Below are 20,596 nucleotides of genomic sequence, written 5' to 3' on the forward strand. Positions count from 1 at the left end.
AATGAGACTAGCTTTATATTTCAGACTAATTCATTATATTTAAGAACTACCAGCTGCCACATGGTGGGATTATAACTGCATCCCCAGGGTACTGGCCAGGGGCCTCAATTACTAATCCAATGATGTGACTCCCCCAGTACTTTCAGATAGCATGCTGAAACTGTCCATTCAGAAAATGGATAGGAAAGGCTGCAAGAATCACTCTGATCATAGTACAGTTGCTCCACAACTTGTGTGTGAATGAATGGCCTAAATTCTTGGTGCTTATGTTTTTTAATTTGACTCCACTGAACATTAAGATGAATACAAACTTCACTGAAATATTTTACTTTATAGTCAATGCTGTATTACTGTTAGTATACTAAAGATAGCAACCAATAGCATTAGAGAACAAAAAGTCTCCATTCAGTATTTGGCTTCCAAACAGTTTCACAGAAGCAGTGGTGGTCTTGCATTCTTCACCGGCTGTACTGTGCTCAGCTGACATTCACTTTGATCTGTATGATTTTACTTATAGAGCAAAAATGGCTTCCAAAAGCTTAGAACTGGATACTGGCCAAGGTTTATGAAGGATATCAGTATTAGCTGTAATTTGGAGATGCAGAAACTGCAGTTTCTTTCAACTATTTTCCACCTGTCTCTTAACTCCCAACAAATCCCTTGTCCTCTGGTCCCAACTCCCAACAAAGTTGCATTTGTTTTGGAAACTAAGTGGGCAAGACTAAGCAATAAATAGGATTAAGAAAATATATGGTACGATTTGTATACTTAAGAAATCATCACAATCTAAAAGATACGATGGGCTGAACAGTCTTCAAGGTTTTCATAAAGATTTATAGCTCGGGTGCTGGTTGCCGTGGTTGTGGGTGTGTTCACTGAGCTGGGAACTTGTTTGCAGACGTTTTGTCCCCTGATGAAGTGACATCTTCAGTGCTTTGAAGCCTCCCGTGAAGCGCTGCTGTACTGTCTCTTCTGGGATTTATTTTGTTCTGTTTCTGCTGCTTCTGGTTACTGGTGCCAGTTGTTCATTGTAGTGGCCAGTATACTGGGTCTAGGTCTATGTGCTTGGTGATGGAGTCTGTGGATGACTGTCATGTCTCCCGAAATATTCTGGCTGTCCTCTGTTTAGTTTGTCCTATGATCATTGCGTTGTCCCAGTCGAATTTGTGGTCTGTGTCATTTGTGTGTATAGCTAGGAGGGAAGCTGGTCATGGCATTTAATGGCTAGTTGGTGTTCATGGATGTGGATTGCCAGTTGTCTGCCTGTTTTTTCTATATAGTGTTTTGTGCAGTCTTTGCATGAAATTTTGTAAATTACGTTTGTCATGCATGATGGGTATAGGGTCTTTTGTCCTGATGAGTTGTTGTCTGAGCGTGGCTGTCAGTTTATGGGCTGTAATGAATCAGAGTGATCGGATACATCTGGCTGTCAGTTCAGAGATGCTTTTTACACAAGGTAGAGCAGCTAGTGTTGAGTCATGGCAGTCCTCATCATGTTGTTGTCTGTTAGACATGTGCAAATGAAATTGCAGATATAGCTGTTCTTGGTGAAGACTCTGTAGACATATTCCTCCTTCTTCTCTTTGCAAGTCGGGTGTGCTGCAGTATGTTGTAGGCCTTTTGAACAGGGTCCGAATGCAACTTCTCGTTTGTGCTGTTGTAGTTCAGGATCTGGTCCATGTGCGTGGCTTTTCTGGACACTTCTGTGGTGCATTCACCGTTCTGAGTTCTTTCTACCATCACACCCAGGAGTGGGAATTAGTTCTTGGTTTCCTCCTCTCTCATAAACGGCACTCATCCACGGACTCCATCAACCAACACATGGACCTAGACTGACTACAACGTAAAACCAGAACCGGCAGGAACGGAATCAAATAAATTCCAGAAGACACAGGATCACAGTGCTTCACATGAGGCTACAAAGCAGCAAAGATGTCACCGGGACAGGGACAAAACGTCTGCAAATCAACTTCCCAGTTCAGCAAACATATCCACAACCATGAACAGTTTTCTGCTGACCGTAACAATTTTGCGATTATGTGAAGATTTTACTCTCAAAGCCACCGTCACTCAGCCATTGACATGAACCTGAATAATAATCATTTCAACCTTGTTTCATAACCTTCAAGATAGCCTGGTCTCAACCAATGCACTGTACCAGTTATTCCAGTTTACAAGTCTTGGTTCAAGACTCAGCTATGTTCTCTGCTGCCTGTCTATACTACTTAAGCTTCCTTCTGCATACACGACACACCCTCTTGGTGTGCGTCTTTGGTGCTATCATGATTCTGTGTCCTTATCCCCTCTATTGAGCAATTTGGCATACAGGCTATATTGTCATGGATTCTAGATTTACAAATGTTCTTTCACTTCATCCTTTGCTTTTGGCTAATAGTTTCTTAAAAACCTCACCTCTGCCATCATCCCTGGCTTAAGATGAAGGCTTTTCGTATGCCTCAGTACCTTCCACCTGTCCCAACCTCTTTACAGAAGTGTACAAACTGTCTCATCTCCTCTGCTTCAATTGTCCCACACTATACAACTCATAGTAGTTAAAATGTCACACTTCTTTTCTGTACTCCTTTTGCCTAATATTGTCCCCTTTATCTCCTGATTCATTAGATAAATCAAATCTTCCCTTAAAAACAATTACCTTCTCACAAACAACTCACTTTCAACTCATGTTCCTGTTCAAGTAAAAGGCAAGGCTGGCAGGAAATACAGACCAATGGATGAGAAAAAGATATTGATGTTCTCGTCAAGAATAAAAAGAATCGTATTAGATGTACACAACTGGGTTCAAATGAATCTCTTGAACAGTATAAAGAGTGTTTGGGGTATTCTTAAGGAGGAGATCAGGAAGGCAAAGAGAGGATATGAGGATATGAGAGGATTTGGCAAATAAGATTAAGGTTAATCCAAACAGATTCTACAGAGCAACTATAGAAAGAGTAGGGGCCCTTAAAGTTCTTTTGTTGAATCTCAGGAGATGGGAGAGATACTAAATGAAGACATTATGAGCCACTAATAGTCCTTCTTGGTAACCATCCATTCGCTTAGACTGACCGTTATCCATGCCTTTGTCTTTCCAACTGTTCTCTCTCTTCGGCCTTTATCTCTACCTATCATTTACTCTTTACCCCCTCCCCAATCCAACCTTTTGTATAAAAAACAACATTTTCCTACCTACCATCAGTTCTGAAGGTGGTTACTGGACCCCAAATGTTTTCTCCACAGATGCTGCCAAACCTGATGAAATTGTCCAGCAATTTTTGTTTTTGTTATCATTCATCTTCATAAATTGTAGATCTTGCTGGCAAGGACTGCATTTACTATCCTTTTAAAATTACCTTTGAAGGTAATGCTCAGCCATCCTGAACCACTGTGATCCATTTCACAGGATTGTTATGCTTCAAAAATGTTGACCCAGCCTTGATGAAGGAACAGCAATTATACTTACAAATTAAGATGGTGTATTACTTGGAAGGAAACTTGGACATTTTGGAAACAGATCCTTCAGTCTAACTTGTTCATGCCAACCATTATCGCAAACTAATCGAGTCCCACCTGCCTGCGCTTGGGCCATATCCCTCCAAACATTTCTTATTCATGAACTTATCCAAATGTGTAAAGTAAAGCTGCCCCTCATGCTTTCTAAAACTCTTTTGCCCCTCCCCTTAAACTATGTCAATTGGTCTTGAAATCTCCCACACTGGGGGGTTGAGGAGGAGGATACATGCCATTCACCTTACCTATATCCTTCATGATTTTATAAGCCTTCAGAAGGTCACCTCTCAACCTCCTGCGCTCCAGTGAAAGTTCCACCTATTTTTCTCACTCAAACCCTCCATTTTAAGCAACATCCTGATAAATCTCTTCTGAGCCTTCTCCAGCTTAATAACGTCCTTCCTATAGCAGGGAAACCAGAACTGGACACAGTACTCCAGAAGAGGTCTCACTAAAAAGAGGCCTTGCTTTTAATTGTGTAGATCTGGTCTTTTTTTTTTAAGGAGACTTCAATACCTCGCAGGCCTGCGCAGTCCAAAAAATAAAATCCCTTTAACATTCATCCTCGATCAGGGTGGTCTCAGGGCTCTCCACTTCATCTTGGAAAAAAGATCATCACTGTCTTCTTCCATAAAACCAATTTTGTATCCAGTTGACAAGCTCACCCTGAATGCCATGCCATCTAAAATGATTGTCGACCATGAGAAACATTGCTAAAGTCCAAGTATACAATGTTTACCGCTGTGCCCGCATCAATCTTCTTGGTTACTTCCTCAAAAAACACAATTACATTTCCAAGACCAGATTTCCCTCACACAAAACCATGCTGACTATCCCTAATCATTCCTTGCCTCTCCAAATGCACATAAAGCTTATCTTTCAGAATCATTTCCAACTAACCCACCACTGAAGTCAGACTTACAGGTCTATAGTTCCCTGGCTTCTCCTTACAAAGGAAAAGTACAAATGAGTCACTCTTCTGTCATTCAGCACTTCACCTATATTTATAGATGATACAAATAGGACTGGAACAAGAAATATTCCATTTAGCCCACAAAGAGACTGGCATAACCGGGGCCCATGCAGGTTCCTATGGCCACTCCGCTGACTTGAAAGAAGTGAGAGAAGTTGTTCAGGGTGAGGATGAACTCGGTTAGGCAGAGGAGGGTGGTGGTGGATGGGGACAGTTCAGGCCTTTTTTCCAGGAAGAAGTGGAGAGCCCTGAGACCATTCTGATGGAGGATGGATGTGAAAGGGATTGCACATCCATGGCGAAAAGGAGGCAACGGGAGCCCACAAACTGGAAATTCTGAAACTGATGTGAAGCATCAGAGGAATCGCAGATGTAAATGAGAATGGATTGGACAAGGGGAGCAAAAAATCAAGCTGAGGTAGGGAAAGATTAGTTTTGTAGGGAAGGAACAGGCAGACAAATCGATTTGCCCAAACAGTCCTGTTTATGGATTTTGCGAAGGAGGTAGAAGTGAGCTTCTATGGGGTTGGAAGATGATGAGCTTTGAGGCAGTTTTGGGCTGAGGTGGCGAGGTGGAGAAGCAAAATCAAGATTAAAAGATGAATCAATGTCTTCATCTGCATTTTTACAATTGAATGCATGGTTTTTAACTTGTTACAATTCTCCCTCCTTTGAAATTCAGCAAGTGCTTCTTCTCCAGAATTCTTCAAAAATCAATGTCCATTGAGCTATGTGCTACCTTTTGGTAACATCATTGTCAGGTGGGAGTACAGGACGCAAAGCAGATAAGGTCAGCAAGAATAAGAGTGTACATATCAAGGTGGTGAATTCATTGTCACAAGTCTACTGGTGCCAATTTGACACCAGACATGATTCCTGCGCCAGAATGGGTGAAGTAAAGTTCCAACATCTCTGTATTGTAAAATGTCAAATGTCTTTGCCTACACACCTTTGAAATCCCTTGCGATGTTTTACAACTTTAAAACGTGCAGTTTAATACAAGTTGTTGCTATGCTAAATCTGCAGTTCATGAATACCAGGCACCCTCTGGCATATTGCCCATGAGGTGATACAAGAGGTGGCACTACAGGAGATCAAGATTATATTTGTTTTCATAAGACTTCCTCCCCTTTGTTTTGGATGGCTTCAACAAAACTTTATGCACTCTCTTCTTTTTCCTGATGTTCACAACTCCACTATGCATTTCTAACATTTCTGCTTTAAGATTTCAAACATTTTATTTGTTTGGTAATTCTTCAAGATATGTAGATCAAAACACAGATTACTCTGAACATTTGAGACTTCAACATCATATCCATCAGTGTACTGCATTTTGCAAAGTAAACAGGCAGGACTTTAGCAAGTTGAGAAACATCAAACTCAAAACTCTATGACTACGAATCCCAAATTCAATGGAAATATCAACGGGACAAATTCTCAATTATTACTTCTAACAACTTATTAAAGGCTTTCTCTTCATTTTCTCCTCCACATGGTGCATCAACTATGTTGTCTTCTCCAGGATTGTACTCAGGCTCGAAGTGATTAAAATTATAATGAGAAACAGAATGACAATACTGGTATGCAGCTAAGATAGGATGCAAATGAGGAATGCAATAATTTGACATTTTTGAAGGTGGTGCAAAATTTTCTTTATAAGTGCTAGATTGAAAAGATGGCTTTATGTTAGGATGTGAGTAGAGTCAAAGAAACAAAAACTGTCATACAGATACTTCTTAGTCACATCGTTCAGATGTGTTATTACACATCTCTGGAATATGCGGGAATTGAACCCCAAGCCTCCTGGTCTAGATATAGGGACACCTCCACTGCACCACAAGACCCGATAACCATTTTATGCATTTACATTGGACTAATTAATTAGCTGCATTTTTCTAAACATACCTCTCAAATTTAGAAAGACAGAATCTTATGTAAGCAATATTTAATGACAGAGGATTGCTAGATAAAGAGAAACTGAAAAATGTTTTTTCAACACTTAGTTGTTACAAAAAACTCAAAGCTGGAAGATAAAAATGTGTGAAGAGAACTAATTACCTTTAGATGAAGCCAAACCACCTTCTTTTACTTCAGTAATAATCATTTGCTGGTGTGATCCCTCTTCTTCAACTAAAGATACACAAAAGCCTAAATGAAGAAAGAGACAAATCATATAAATAAGAATTAAATTGTGCTGAAAAATAAACAAATGCTTTAAAAAAAGTAGGTTAAAAGCATTATAACAGTTACGTTACTGATCTAATCATAGAGAGATCTGGATAAATTACAGATTTGCAGCAGCGGCTTATATATCATGGTAGGCCTGGATGTCCAGATGGTTTCACTCCTATGGATAAAGAGTTTGACCCAAGTCTACAGCAGTGTTGGTTTGCAGTGCTTTCTTGTACTTGATAGAAAACTAACTGACTCTGTAAATAGCAGCTCTCATCTAAGTGAATGTATAAATTCTTTTTTTCTTTTGCGTAAGGAGTTGTGGGCCTGTTTTGGCGCAAGATATGAGCAAGATGTAGTAGGAACAAAGATCCTGCTCACATCAATGATCACCAATGTTTCTACCCATTATGAGTTCCTGAACAAAATTTCTATCACAAGAACCATGTGTTACGATTGAAACATACTAGTTATGGAGGTTTGACTCTAGATGACAAAGACAAATATCATTTGTTCAAAATGATATCACTTCTTCCTGTTGTTTTCTGTTGTCATTAAAGAATATGAGTTATGTCAATCTGATTATGTGGGAAACATCACATGTCTACAGATGAGAAAGTAAGTCATTTTGTTGAAGGACAATTGATTAGTAATGTATGTGTTTGCTAATAGTATTAATAATTTTCTGTAAGGAACTCCACACAGTAGAAGGTATTCCAACTGCAATGGTTACAACTGAAGTTGTGATTGAAGTATTCATTAAGGAGGGGATAATTAATGTTTAATCAAAGGGGTCGCGCCTGACACTTGGAAAATTACACTGATTATCTCTGTGGGTGCACAACTGTGTTCAGGCTTTCCACTGAATCGGAAAACCCGCAAGCTTGCTCAAAGGATTCTGACCCTGAGATTAATTTTAACAATTTGGGGCAAGCCTTAGTGCTTGGCATGCCTGTAAGAAGCAACTTAATAAATTGCTTCTGTGGACTAGGGTATTTCCGATGTAGGGGAAAGCAGATAAAAGATTAGCGCTGGATAGAATTTAGGTTACCTGCTCTCTGGTAACTACCCTCAGATAAACTAACAGGGTTGGAAAGGAATTAGGTTGGGACGGTGTGTGTCAGAGGGGTTAATGCAAACTGGAGTACAGTTTCCTCCTGACAAAACATTAAGTTACATTTTTTAAAATATACATGTTTGTTGGTGATCACTGGTTAGGTATATCATCTTCAAAAAAAGCTCCTAAAACTCTTAAAAATCTGACTCGAGCAGCCCTAGTATCTCAGTCTCTCAGATTGACCAATTTTTCCAACAGAGTCCGAAATACAATGAATGATATATTCTCCTAATATAGTCACATTAAGAAATCAACCAACAGGTACACGTTGTGTGCTATTATGGTGTCTTTTATGCAAATAAAATGACACAATACTTAGTATTTTTCCATTTGCTTTCACCACAGTGACAAATTCCAGTGCTGGATAGACCTTAAATGGCTCATAGCAAACGTTTCTTGTCAACATCCTTTGTATTGAGCAGGTTACAAATTCATCTGGGCACCACATTTTGGCCATGAGCTGTTTACTTTTCAAATGTCATGACTGAGACAATTCTGGAAATTTCTCTGAATGAACTGACAAAGTCATTTGTTTTAATATGTCGCATGTCCCAGATTACTGCACAGCTGAGTATACACATCTTAGAGGAAACACTGCTCGTAACTGTTTTCTTAGAATTTTTCAATAATTTGAAGCAGGTTAAGAGTTCAGGAAGACTTAGATGCTTTTTAAACAATTCTCAATAAATACAGGATACGCCATTCAGAGAAGTATGGCACATTTAGGACTAAATCAGGAAAACTCTTCATATATACAGTAATCATTCCAAGTAGAATATAAGGAATGCACCCCCCTATTCCGATAAGCAAGGATGTCACAATGGGTGGGATTTACACCATCTTTCTGAATAGAAAAATGAAGATAAATCCAATTGAATTTTCACCTATTTATGTTGATTACTCGCTTAGAATTTCAGGCTGTGTCAATCTCTGGGGAAAAGTGGTGAGTCATTAAGCAATTCCCCATTTGATCTTTAGCATTTCTTTGCTGACCCATTTTTGAAGGTTGCCATGAGGAATTGGGAGGTCTTTGCATTAGCATTAGCATTTTAAACATCATAAATAAGGTCAAAATATGGTCAATCACAGGAAACTGTTTAGTCACGAAGCAGATTGCAGACATGTTAGCAGAAAGACCTGCAGCAAGGCACCACATCCTAAGATAAGTTAGTTCAAATGACAGAACTTAACAGCTATTTTTGACCAGGGCGTTGCCACCAGTAGATTCAGATTTCAGTGATAAGATTCCAGCTTCAATATTAACAAAGATGATGGCATTACAAGAAAATGTGCATCTGGTAGGAGGAAAGAAAATTTACATCTGGTAGGAGGAAAGAAAATTTACTAAGGTGTACCACAGTTTAGGAAAATTGAATACGAACTTAAGCTATACTTTCTACCTTAATATAACTTTAATTCAAAGAGGAAACAAGGAGAAGGAGGAAAACAGACGAAAATGTTAAATTGAGCAGCTTGGAGAGTAATTGCTGCAAAGGTCACGTGCAGCAGAATTCATAAAATAAAAGAATGCTCGAAAGTTATGATGTCGCAAGACTGGATGCGAGAGACGAGATAATAATCACCTTTCGGATGCCATGATGGTAACTACGGTCAGCTGCTAAAATACACTTCTCAAATATAGAATGGTAGTCGTCGTTCTGGTATAATGCGCGTTTCATCAAAGCGAATTGGCTATGTGATTGATGAATTGTGGATAAGTTAGCTCGCTGAGCTTGAAGGCTTGGTTTCAGATGTTTCGTCACCATACGAGGTAAACTCATCAGCAAAGTGTTTGGTGAAGCACTGGTGGTATGTCCCACCTCTCCATTTATAGGTCTTGGTTCCCTAAGGTGAGTAGTGTGATTTCTAGTTCTTTTCTTCAAGGGAAGGTAGATAGGATCTAAATCGATGTGTTTATTGATGGAGTCCTGGTTAGAATGCCACGCCTCTCAGAATTCTCAAGCATGTCACCTGTCCTCGGATACGTATGTTGTCCCAGTCAAAGTGGTATTCTTCTTTGTCTGTATGGAAGCTAGTGAGAGTGGGTCATGTGTTTTGGTGGCCAGTTGGTGTTCATGTATCCTGGTGGCAAGTTTCCTGCCAGTTTGTCCGATGTAGTGTTTTTTTTTAAAACAGTTCTTGCATGATATCTTGTAAATAACGTTAGTTTTGCTGGTGGTATCTAATGGATCCTTTAGGTGCTGCTTTAGTGTGTTGGTAGGTATGTGGGCTACCATGATGTCAAAGGGTCCCGAGTAGTCTGGAAGTCATTTCTGATATGTCTTTGATGCAAGGTGTTGTCGCTATAGTTTTTGGTTGCGTTATATCAGCTTGTTTGGGTTTGTTTCTACTTTCTACTTATCGAGTATAGCAATCTTCTACAGCGCAATTTTCTCTAGCAGTTCTATATTGCACAATTTTCCACAGTGCGAGGTTGTAGAGGAATGCAACTGTCACGTTACGGCAGAACGAACTGTATTCATGTTTTGGTTGAATTAAAACTGCACAAGATTTAAGAGTCACTGAAAATTAATATTTGGAACACAAGTAAAACTCAGATTTCAAGATAGCATTAGCAATGGATATAACGTAATTACTTAACAAACAGGAATAAAACTAGATAGACCATACACCCAATGAGTCTACCGTGTCTTTGCAACTAAATGTGCATGTCACGCAAACACTCATTTCCAGCAGAGATAGTTGCAAAGCAAACCTGAAAGAAATACTGATCAATTATGGCTGACATTTTGCCTCAACTTCATTATTCAACCCACACTCCGCAACTTTTGATTTTGAGACACTAAAAATCTGCATGTAGTTTTGGTCTCCTTATTTAAAGAAGAATGTAAATGCATTTAGGACAGTTCAGAAGAACTTTACTAGATTGATATCGGAAATACACAGATTTAGAATCAAAAAAGGCTACTGGAATCTTTATACCTGAAGAACTAGAATACGAGTAAGTAGAATTTATACTGTAGAGAGACAGTGAGAGATATTTTCCACCCTCCAGTTTCTTTGGCATAATTCCAGGTTCTAGAAACTTTCATAATGCTTACAGTTATGGGTTGCATTAAATCTTCCCCAGTATTCTGGCTGTATATAATCTGGGTCTGTTGAATTTTCTACTGGTAATGTACCGTTTTTTTGAATATTTGTTTTCAGAGCAGCTCTTCTACAGTTTCTGCAATGGTCTCCCAGATTAGGGAGGTGAATGATTGAGTGCTCTACCCCTGATTGTTATGCATACCATATAAATGGACATTGGGGTGGTAGGGGTTTAAAGTTGGTAAAAACAATGACTGCAGATGCTGAAAATCAAATACTGGATTAGTGGTGCTGGAAGAGCACAGCAGTTCAGGCAGCATCCAACGAGCAGTGAAATCAACGTTTCGGGCAAAAGCCCTTCATCAGGAAGGTTTAAAGTTGGCTATTACACCTTCATAAAACATCATCATAAAAAAATCATAAATCCATGTCATTAACAACTGAGGACGGGTGCCAAACTTGGGAGAACTGTTCCACAAATTGGACAAGGAAATGACTTACAGTCATACTACATCTTTTAGCCAATATCCCAGAATCCTCAAACATCGCCTAATCTCCCCCTGGCAGCAGGAAGACAAAACCATCAGAGGACAACACTGTGGAGTCTCGATAGAAAGGATTAGTCCAGGAAGTTCTCAATTTTGACTCCAGATCTTATTAAGTCTCATGGCACAAAGTCAAACATGAGCAAGGAAACTTCTTGCTGATTGTCATCTACTGCCCTCCTTCAGCTGACTGACCACATTGAACACTGCTTTCGAAAATACATTGAAGGTACTAAGAGTACAGAATAAACTCTGCTGAAGGACTTCATCACCCATTACCAACAGAAGCACCACCGTTGACCAAGTTAGCCAAGTCCTGAAAGATGTATTGCCAGATCCACAGTGGATAACAAGAGAATAAACAAGAAGGAAAGCATATTTGCGCTCATCCTCTCTTCTCTAGTTTAGAAGCTTTTTTCCATGATTGCATTGACAGGAGTGACCACTGCATAATTGCTATGGTGAGAAGGTCTTGTTTTCATAAGAACACTTCCCATTAATTTGCATGACATAATCACCTTGCTAAATGGGGCACATTCTGGAATTATTCCAGCACCCCTAAACTGGATAACAATCAAGGTATTGTGGTGATCAGAAGATGAATAGTACCCCAGCATAAATTTGTAACCTGAAGGCCCAACGTATCCTTCATTTTGTCATTACCATCAAGCCAGGGATTCAATTCTGATTTAATGTAGAATATAGGGGAGCATATTGGAAGAAACATCAAGCATACGTAAGAGGTACCAATCTGGTAAAATGATGACACAAGACTATGTTACATTCACAAGGAACAGCCACTTGCTTAGTGATTCCGCAACCAAAGGACCAGGTCAAAATTCTGAAGTGCTGCCACACCCAGTCTTGAACATCAATGTATGAATAACAAGTAATCAGAGCAAGAGATTCCACAAAATCCCTATCCTCAATAATGGAGAAATCTAGCATATGCTACAAAGGATGACTTCAGTCAGAAATGTCAAGATGAACTATCTATTTCAGCCTGAGGTTGGTTCCACGATCACAGATGTTAATCTTCACCAAATTCAATTCATCCGATATGGTATCGAAGAATGGCTGAGCACACTAAATATAACAAAAGGTCATACAGCGATATAACTGAATTCTCCTGAAGTAATCACAATTTCAAAACATTCCAATATAGCTAGTTCATTTGAAGTTTATTTTTAGCCTACTAAAAAAAAATCAAGCATTTTAAGAAAAAGGTGCCATGCATTCTTACACAAACACAACATACAGTTTACTTAAATTAAGCAACTTCAAATGTTATTTGTTTATAGTCAAGCCTCTGCTTATATCATGACCTTATCCCCAAATCAAATAACTCAATTTCAGACTGGCTTCAAAACTGGCCTTAATTTTTACAATATGAACAATTTGCACAAAAGTTATGAAAATTACAAACATTATTTTTAAGAGGTTGTCAGGACTGTCCGAATGACCAAACAAAAACAAAGCTGTAATAATCACACAAACAAAAACGTGTGAAGAAATCTGTATATTATATAAAACAAACTTGATTAGAATTTAGCACGCATCCTTACCATAACTAACAGATGTATCAGACTTGTCAAACTGAACACGATGAATACTTTTCGGGCAAATTTCAATTTCTTGGTATAACTGAAAAACAAAATAGCTGTTAATTTCAGAATGGGCTCAGTGACAGTAAAAGATATTGCAAGCTGTTTGGAAATAACTAACAATTAAATAATATATTTGTTTGTATGCATTTGTAACAAATACACATTTCCAGTGTTTAGTTCATACAGTAAACCTTGTGGTTCATATTTTCCACTGGATAATATGTACTGTCATATTATCATTTCTCAAAGTAACACTGTTAAGATAATAGTATTTAGAGTTATTGTTTTGACTATTCTCATCTTGACTGTTGCTTGAAGATTTTTAATATAATGTGTATAATCAATAATACTTATTGATAGCTTTCTCAGAGTGTAAAAGCTAAGTATAAAGGTAACACCAAGAACAAACACATTAATAGTTTTATAACATCATAGTCCTTATATTCTAGAAAAATTCCAATTGAATCCATACAGAAAAATAAATCTTCAGGTACAGCTTATATTGTATATTCTTGATATTGTGTGGCATGGTACTGCATGTCTTTGTGTGTTCATGATTAAAATTTGTTTACTTTGTTATTGCGGATAAAAGGAATTGACTCTGTTTTCTACTTTTTGCAGCATTCTGTATTTGACACAATGTTTCACCTGTACACAAGTTTTCCCTCCAGCACAAAATGCTGACATTTTCAACAGCATGTCAGCTTTACACTTCACAAAGTTCAAAGGAGTCAGAGAACTTACTCCAGTTAGAGTGCAGCAGAAGGGCCCGAAATTAAGCTAACAGCTATAAATGCTGCTTCCACTGCAAGATTGCCCGGTCTCTAGCCCTGGTCAGGAAAATAGCTTGTATGTGCCCCCTTCTAAGCTGATGGAGTGAGTCAGTGGGTGGTGGTTAGGCCACAAACCGGGTTTAAAATTTTAGCAAAACTTGGCAGTAAATGGTCAGTCATCATCTAATTAGTGCATTCACCATAGCAACACCTCTACCAATCACAGTTTACTTGTCAACCATTTGTTGCTCTCTTCTCAGAGTAAAAACATTGTTTTCTCTTCAAATTAGTATTTCTTGTGAATTGTCCAAGTGACTGCAAGACAAAGAGCTCCAAAAAAAGAATTTTTTTAGCAAAATCCACGTTCTGTACTGTCAAAACTATTCATAGAAAACTGAAATATGCAAGTGGAAAAATATAAGATAAAACCAAAAGACTTAAAAATACAACTGCCTTGCAGCAATGCAACAGACCAGTATAACAGCATAGTCAGTCTATATATTTGCATGTTCTCCTTGAGATTATTCTTTAATCACATTTCCTTTTTGTTTGTTTTCTCATCATGCATCAATTGATTCTGATCACTGTCTTTAGAACTTTAAAACAAGATAAAGGTGAGAAGACAGTGTGTGCAATAATGGTCAAGTACAATATTGTATTGAAAAGGCTACTGCTTGTCGCAATCTGACTTTCTCGAAGGGTATGGACAAAAAAAAATTGAACTTTTCTTACTCTCGCATTGGTCTGCCATATTGCCAAGAGATATCCCACTGTCCTCTGCAGAGTCATAATTAAGCATTGTGTAAACCCAGATTTGTGCTACTTACCAGTTCATGAATATCTTCTTGCTTTGGTACATAATATTGAATCTGGTTGTTCACTGTAAACTTCAAACGCACATAGTGACTGCTTGGCTCCAAGTATTGTACCTACAAAATATAAAAACTAGAAATGGTTGGATGTGTATTAAAAAACCCTACCCTGTTCTTGTTAACAGAAATCTAATTTTAAACCAACTTAATGCAATACAGCACAGGAAAAGACTTGAAATTACTTAGCTCCACAATGAGTTCTATGCAATCAGTGGTTGAATGCGATGTAGATTTGATGATGTAGGAAGGGGAAACTGCTTTAAATCTCGACTAACTTAATACGATTAACACATAGAAACGCTGAAACTGAAGCACAAGTAGATCTGATCTCGCATGCAGTTTCAATACAGGAGGCAGCCAATCGTTCCATCATGCCAGTGTTGTCCAAAACAAAAAGAGCTATCCAATTTAAGTGCACTGTTCAGCTATTGACCCGTAGCCTCAACTGCTATCTTCATCCAAACACTTGGTGAAAGCAATGGTTTCTGCTTCTATCACTGTTTCAGGCACTTGACACCCTTCAGGTAAAAAAAAAGTCTCATTTCCTCCTTATTCCTTTGATTAATTAATTTCAATTTGTGCACCATGGTTACAGACCTCTCTGCCACACAAAATATATTTTTCCCATTAATTTTATCCAGACCCTTAATTTTATACACTTCAATTAAAACTCCTTGTGTCTCCTCTATTCCAAAGAGAACAAGTTCAACATATTCAAACTTTCTTCACATCTAAAAGCTTCCGGTTCTGGCAATATTCCTATTAATCTTAGTATCCTCTCTACTCCTTTATTAGTCATTACTGTACATCAATTTAGTATTTTTAAATTTGATCTGATAATGCTTAGATATTGGAATATCAAAACATAAATATATAGATGATTAAGATTTCATTGTCATTCTTCATACTCATGAAAATTAGGGAGAATAGATGTGCTCTTGACGGCTTTTCTTTTGGAAGTTAAAATGAAGGTATATGAGAGAAAAAAAAACACGTTCTCTAAAGTTTTCCATGATTGTGCAGCAAAAGAGAAATAAGTTTAATATTTGAATAACAATTTAGTTCAAAACATGCTAGCTCCTATAATGTTATATCACGAAGAGCTCAAGTTAAACTATATTATTAGAGTTCTGAGCCCTAATAACTGCGACAAAAGGGAATTATAAATGCATTATGCAAACACATTAAATTCATGCAAGTCTGAAAACCAGTAACTGCGACAAACAAAAGTACACAAATGATTTCTACGAATAAGAGTCAAAGTGTTTTGCTAATCTTCTCCCTGAAAGGTGCAGATAAATTGTAACTGAAATTTGAGGCACATTTAGCTGGTCATTTGGAAAATTAATAAAGAGCCCAGTTCCTTTATTTGATCAAAATATTCAAAAGTAAAGACAAATATGAGGAAATAAAATAATGTTCCACACATCCAAAGAGACACTGCTGTGACTTTGTTCAAACTCAGGCATTCTGTTGTTTGTTCCTAGCATAGAAAGCAAATTTGGTTTACTGAACCTACTACTAAATCTGTTTCAAACTAGAAAGCAAAACACAAGTCCATAAAAAAGTGCTGTAATACTGAAAAAAATTCAATGCAGTAAACTATTTTTGAGCATAAATTTGTTTTTTTTAAAGAAAAATTCTTTCAACAACAAACCATGTAACTGGATATCTATAACCATTGCTTTATTCTATATTCATTTTACAGTGCTCAGTAGGCATTGCCAAATGATACCAAAAGCTGCCAATATCAAATGATAAGGGTAGCAATCTTATCTGCACTAATTTGTGTTATTTTTTATGATATGCTATATATTATTCAAGTAGGCCATTATTTAGACTTTTGTTTGATAGAGCTTTTGCTGAACTATACCTTAAGGTTTTGAACCTCAATGGTCAAAGTTTTTAAGGATTTTTTTTCATCAACATAACATAAACAGATCATTACAAAGGCTTCTTAGTATTCTAAAAATAGTCTTAGACTGAAACTTCCCAACCCCTACCTCACTTCTTAGTGAGGATGGAACACTTTTAGTGTAAATAATGGGACTGTTGACTCAAAAGGAAAAGCAATGTTACAAAAATAACTGAAGCATATTATTACACACATTATAATTAATAGAGATATTAATTGACAATTTATGCATATATAGAGAAGAGTTACATTTCCAAAGTGACCTACTGAGCAAATGCCATAAATAGTTAAAAGGTTAAATAATAAAACAATTTTAATAATATGCAGAACATTTACAAAAAATGTTTTAGTGCATCTACTGGAACTAACTATTCAGCATCCCAAATTTCATTGCAGGCTTTTAAAATTACTTGTCAAGTTAAATATACAGTCTTCTTTATTTAATTATGTACATAGTCCTGTATGACACCAATTATCCATTTAAATCATAAAATTTGGATGGGTGTCATGGGTGAGTGTTCCTGCCCCACACCCACTATACACCTTAACACTAAACTTTTAAATAGGATTGCCTGACTCTTAAAAGTCTGTAATGAAATGCTTGATTGCTTAACATCTGAATCATACTACTGTACCAGAACTCTTCAGGTTCTTAACTCACATTGTGATTTGAAGTGAGAAGATGCAGATCAAACAAAAAGGTATATGTGCATGAGCTGATGCAGGAGACAGGAAAGAAAACACAGGTAACAAGAAGTTATAATATGGAAGGCGGCATCAGAACAATTTGTAACAAACTATATTCATATTTACATATTTCATGAATAAAGTCATAAATGACGAAACATGTATACACAAATTGATGTACAGCTGATGGTGATTCAGACCCATGTCAGGCATACTTCAAGCTAACTATGACTGTTTTTACACCAAATATAGCATCGTTTTCTGACATTTACAGAAACTGCATACAGAACACTCAAAAACAGCTCAACTATCCTCAACAAAGAAAAAGAATACAAATGGATTAGGATTTATTGTATTACCCTTATGTTGAGGCTGGAAAAATGTTGCAAAATCAGTATAAGAAATGCAATTTGTTTAAATTAAATGATTACTGATGATTACAAATGTTGTGCCTATGGCATTCTTTCCCACAAACTACTCTTTTTCAACATCACCTTAACTAAAGGTGTTGAAATACAGCTTTTGAATGAAGTGTATTCTAGAAAGAGGGCTTGTGACACGAGTATAATTTCATTCACTTTGAAACGGCATTGCATATTAAGACAACAGTGTATTTGACCTCTAATTTCATCACAAGAACTTGCAGATTTAAAAAAATTCAAAGTTTGATAATCTTATGTATAAATTGTCACAAGTGCAATACTTCGGCACAGCACAATTCCTGTCACTGAACTCAATATTCACATCATTCAATACTAACTCTATGGCTGCAAGTAACGCTTATCGCACAGCCAAGACTTGTGGCCTCAACCACAAAGGGCAAGGACAGTTACATCAAAAGAACACAATCAACTCCAAGTTTCTGTCCAATTCGCACACATGAATTAGATACGTATCATTGTTCTTTCAGTGCTGCTGAGCAAACATTGAGAATTCCCTATGGCTGACAATCACAGAAGCAGGAAATACAAGGACCTTAAGCATGCAGAGGAGATGTGCCATTAAGAGGGGGGATTGGACAGACTGAGGCTGTTTTCCTTAGAGTAGAAGAAATTGACAGGGGACTTGATTGAGATGTATAAAATTATGAGGGGCATTTACAGGAAGAAATTTTCCTACATGGAGGGATCAATTACCTGGGGAATAGATTTAATCTAAGAGGCAGAAGATGTGAGAAAAACTCCTTTACAGCTAGAGGGTGGTGGGAATCTGAAACACTGCCTACAAGGGTGATGGAGACAGAAATGCTCATAACAGGAAGTAATCAGGTTTACACTTGCAGTGCCAAGGGATACAAGGTTATGGGTCAAATGCTTCAAAATGGATTAGAATAGTTAGGTGGTTGTTTTTGAAAGACATGGATGTGATGGGCCAAAGAATGTTTTGCAATGATGTAGATCACTATGACTCTGTAATGACAGAGGTTCAAACAGGCCTTCTCAAAACAACTAAGGACAGTCAATAAATACAGCTTTATCCACATTGTCAACATCTCAAGGACAGATTATTTAAAAGAAAATGCCAAAAGATTAAATAACATGGTGACACTCTCTGTATGGATTCAAGCATGAGCAATGGTGACTTGGCAAGAAGGCCTATTATACCTGTGCAACATCCCTTCTGCATCAGCTAAGGAGCTAAATCTGCAACCCTTCTGCAAAGGAGTGTAGAAAAAAAATGACTCAACTATCCTCAACAGTGAAAAAGCATGAATTGGGATTTATTATACAAAGGATTACCTTTATGTTGATGTTATAAAAATGTTGCAAAACCAATACAAATAGAAACGTAATTTGTTTAAATTAAATGATTAAATGTGCTTTAAAATTTCCATTATCTATACAACAGCAAAAGCTACAGTTAGCTTTAAAAGATGGGGGAATTAATTAAAGGAAATGGAAACTGTTTTCTTCGACACTTCATTCTATCGATGAAAAGTCCTCCCCGATGTTAGATTTTTAATGAAGTCAGAATTTTAAAATTTCAGACAAAAATTAAATAGATAGCAGAAACATGAAATATTGTGGGAAAGAAAACCTTTAAGAAATGTGATATGTTTTTTCTAAACGCACCCTATCTTTTATTCCTGCACACGCAAAGATAAACTTAACGACAGTATTAGTTACGTCCAAACATGACAGCAAGGGTTCTTTTCTTATTCAGACAATTGTTAGGGGTTTTTGTACACTACTTATTTTAGCACATAATGCAATAATAGTTAACACATAAATGTTATTTTGCTCATACTGATAATGTTCATATTTCAAACTCACACATAACAGGGTAATTTAGATTATGTTTTAAACCACAGAGTATACATCTACACACGCTTGACTGTATTTTCATGAATACATATAACAGAAAATTACTATCCTATTAATTATTATATACAGAGTAAGAGTATAAATGATTGGCAATTTAGATATTGTTAAGCTAATCATTGGGTGCTGTGAAGGAAAACATAATAAAAAACAGGTAATTTAAAGGTAATAACATAAAAGGAGACTTCACGACATGGAAAAAAATAGCAATTTCAATCACAGGAAGAAAATCAAAATTAAACAACTGACTTAAGCAAAAGGTTTGTTGAGCAAAAATTATGAACTATCAAGCTTTTGAAATTGTAATAACCTTTTCATCTTGGAATCAATTTTTCAAAAAGTTCTGAGAGATCCTTGAGCCAACAACGAGATTTCAAACTAACATCATCTGCAATTGACTCCACTAATAGCTACTTGGTGAAAGTGTACAGAGAATTAATCTTGGACATACCTTACAAGCCTCTTCAAGAATGTCCTGTGCTGAGTTTCCTGGATGCACAACAACCAAAATGGGTCGATCATCTGGTAAACAGACCCATGAAGGCATGAGGAAATCAGTAACCCAGTTGTCACTTTCACGTGTGTGTGGATGAATAGTCATGGTAAGGCTCTTTTCTCTCTGTAGGAAAGGCCAGTAATAACCTATACTCAAATTCTTTCTTTGTAATAGATAAGTGAATACAAAAAGATTTCATGTACATGAATACAGAGACATGCTTTTGCAATTTTTATGCAATACGATACAAACATATGCATTGTGACTTCAAATTAATGCCATAATGCTGAAATAGAAGCTCAACACTACCACTTAATAATAAAAAAAACACGTTTTTTAAAAAAAAGGAATTAATATTTGAAAAAAGAAATAATTCTGTTGATGTTTTCAGTTTGTTTTTGCTCCAGGAGGATGCTGACAACTGTGAACAGAACATTTTTCTCGGTAGAGTTGCTAAAACCAAAAATTACATGCTTGCAAATTGAAAATTTACAGGTACTATTAAAAGTTCAGACTGCTGAATTACCTTTTTTTAGTTCATTGGGAGATATTTTTTAATG

The 20,596-nt window shown here is 37.0% G+C and overlaps 1 protein-coding gene across 5 annotated transcripts in view; it reads right to left on the reverse strand.

Annotated features, from left to right (window-relative positions):
• The window catches only part of LOC140486192 (rho guanine nucleotide exchange factor TIAM1-like), a 334,442-nt gene that overhangs the window by 108,326 nt on the left and 205,520 nt on the right, over nt 1-20,596 (reverse strand). For 3 of the 5 annotated variants that reach the window (XM_072584973.1, XM_072584974.1, XM_072584975.1), the window contains 4 exons: nt 19,992-20,159; nt 14,573-14,674; nt 12,931-13,009; nt 6,539-6,628 (listed from right to left, as the gene is read on the reverse strand). In XM_072584973.1, the coding sequence (XP_072441074.1) occupies nt 6,539-6,628; nt 12,931-13,009; nt 14,573-14,674; nt 19,992-20,159 (439 nt within the window). Of the gene's footprint in view, nt 1-6,538; nt 6,629-12,930; nt 13,010-14,572; nt 14,675-17,193; nt 17,249-19,991; nt 20,160-20,596 lie in introns of all 5 variants that reach the window. The other 2 variants (XM_072584977.1, XM_072584976.1) reach the window with 2 other exon arrangements.

The sequence above is a fragment of the Chiloscyllium punctatum genome, chromosome 15 (assembly GCF_047496795.1).
Source record: "Chiloscyllium punctatum isolate Juve2018m chromosome 15, sChiPun1.3, whole genome shotgun sequence".
Classification (NCBI taxonomy): Eukaryota; Metazoa; Chordata; class Chondrichthyes; order Orectolobiformes; family Hemiscylliidae; genus Chiloscyllium; species Chiloscyllium punctatum.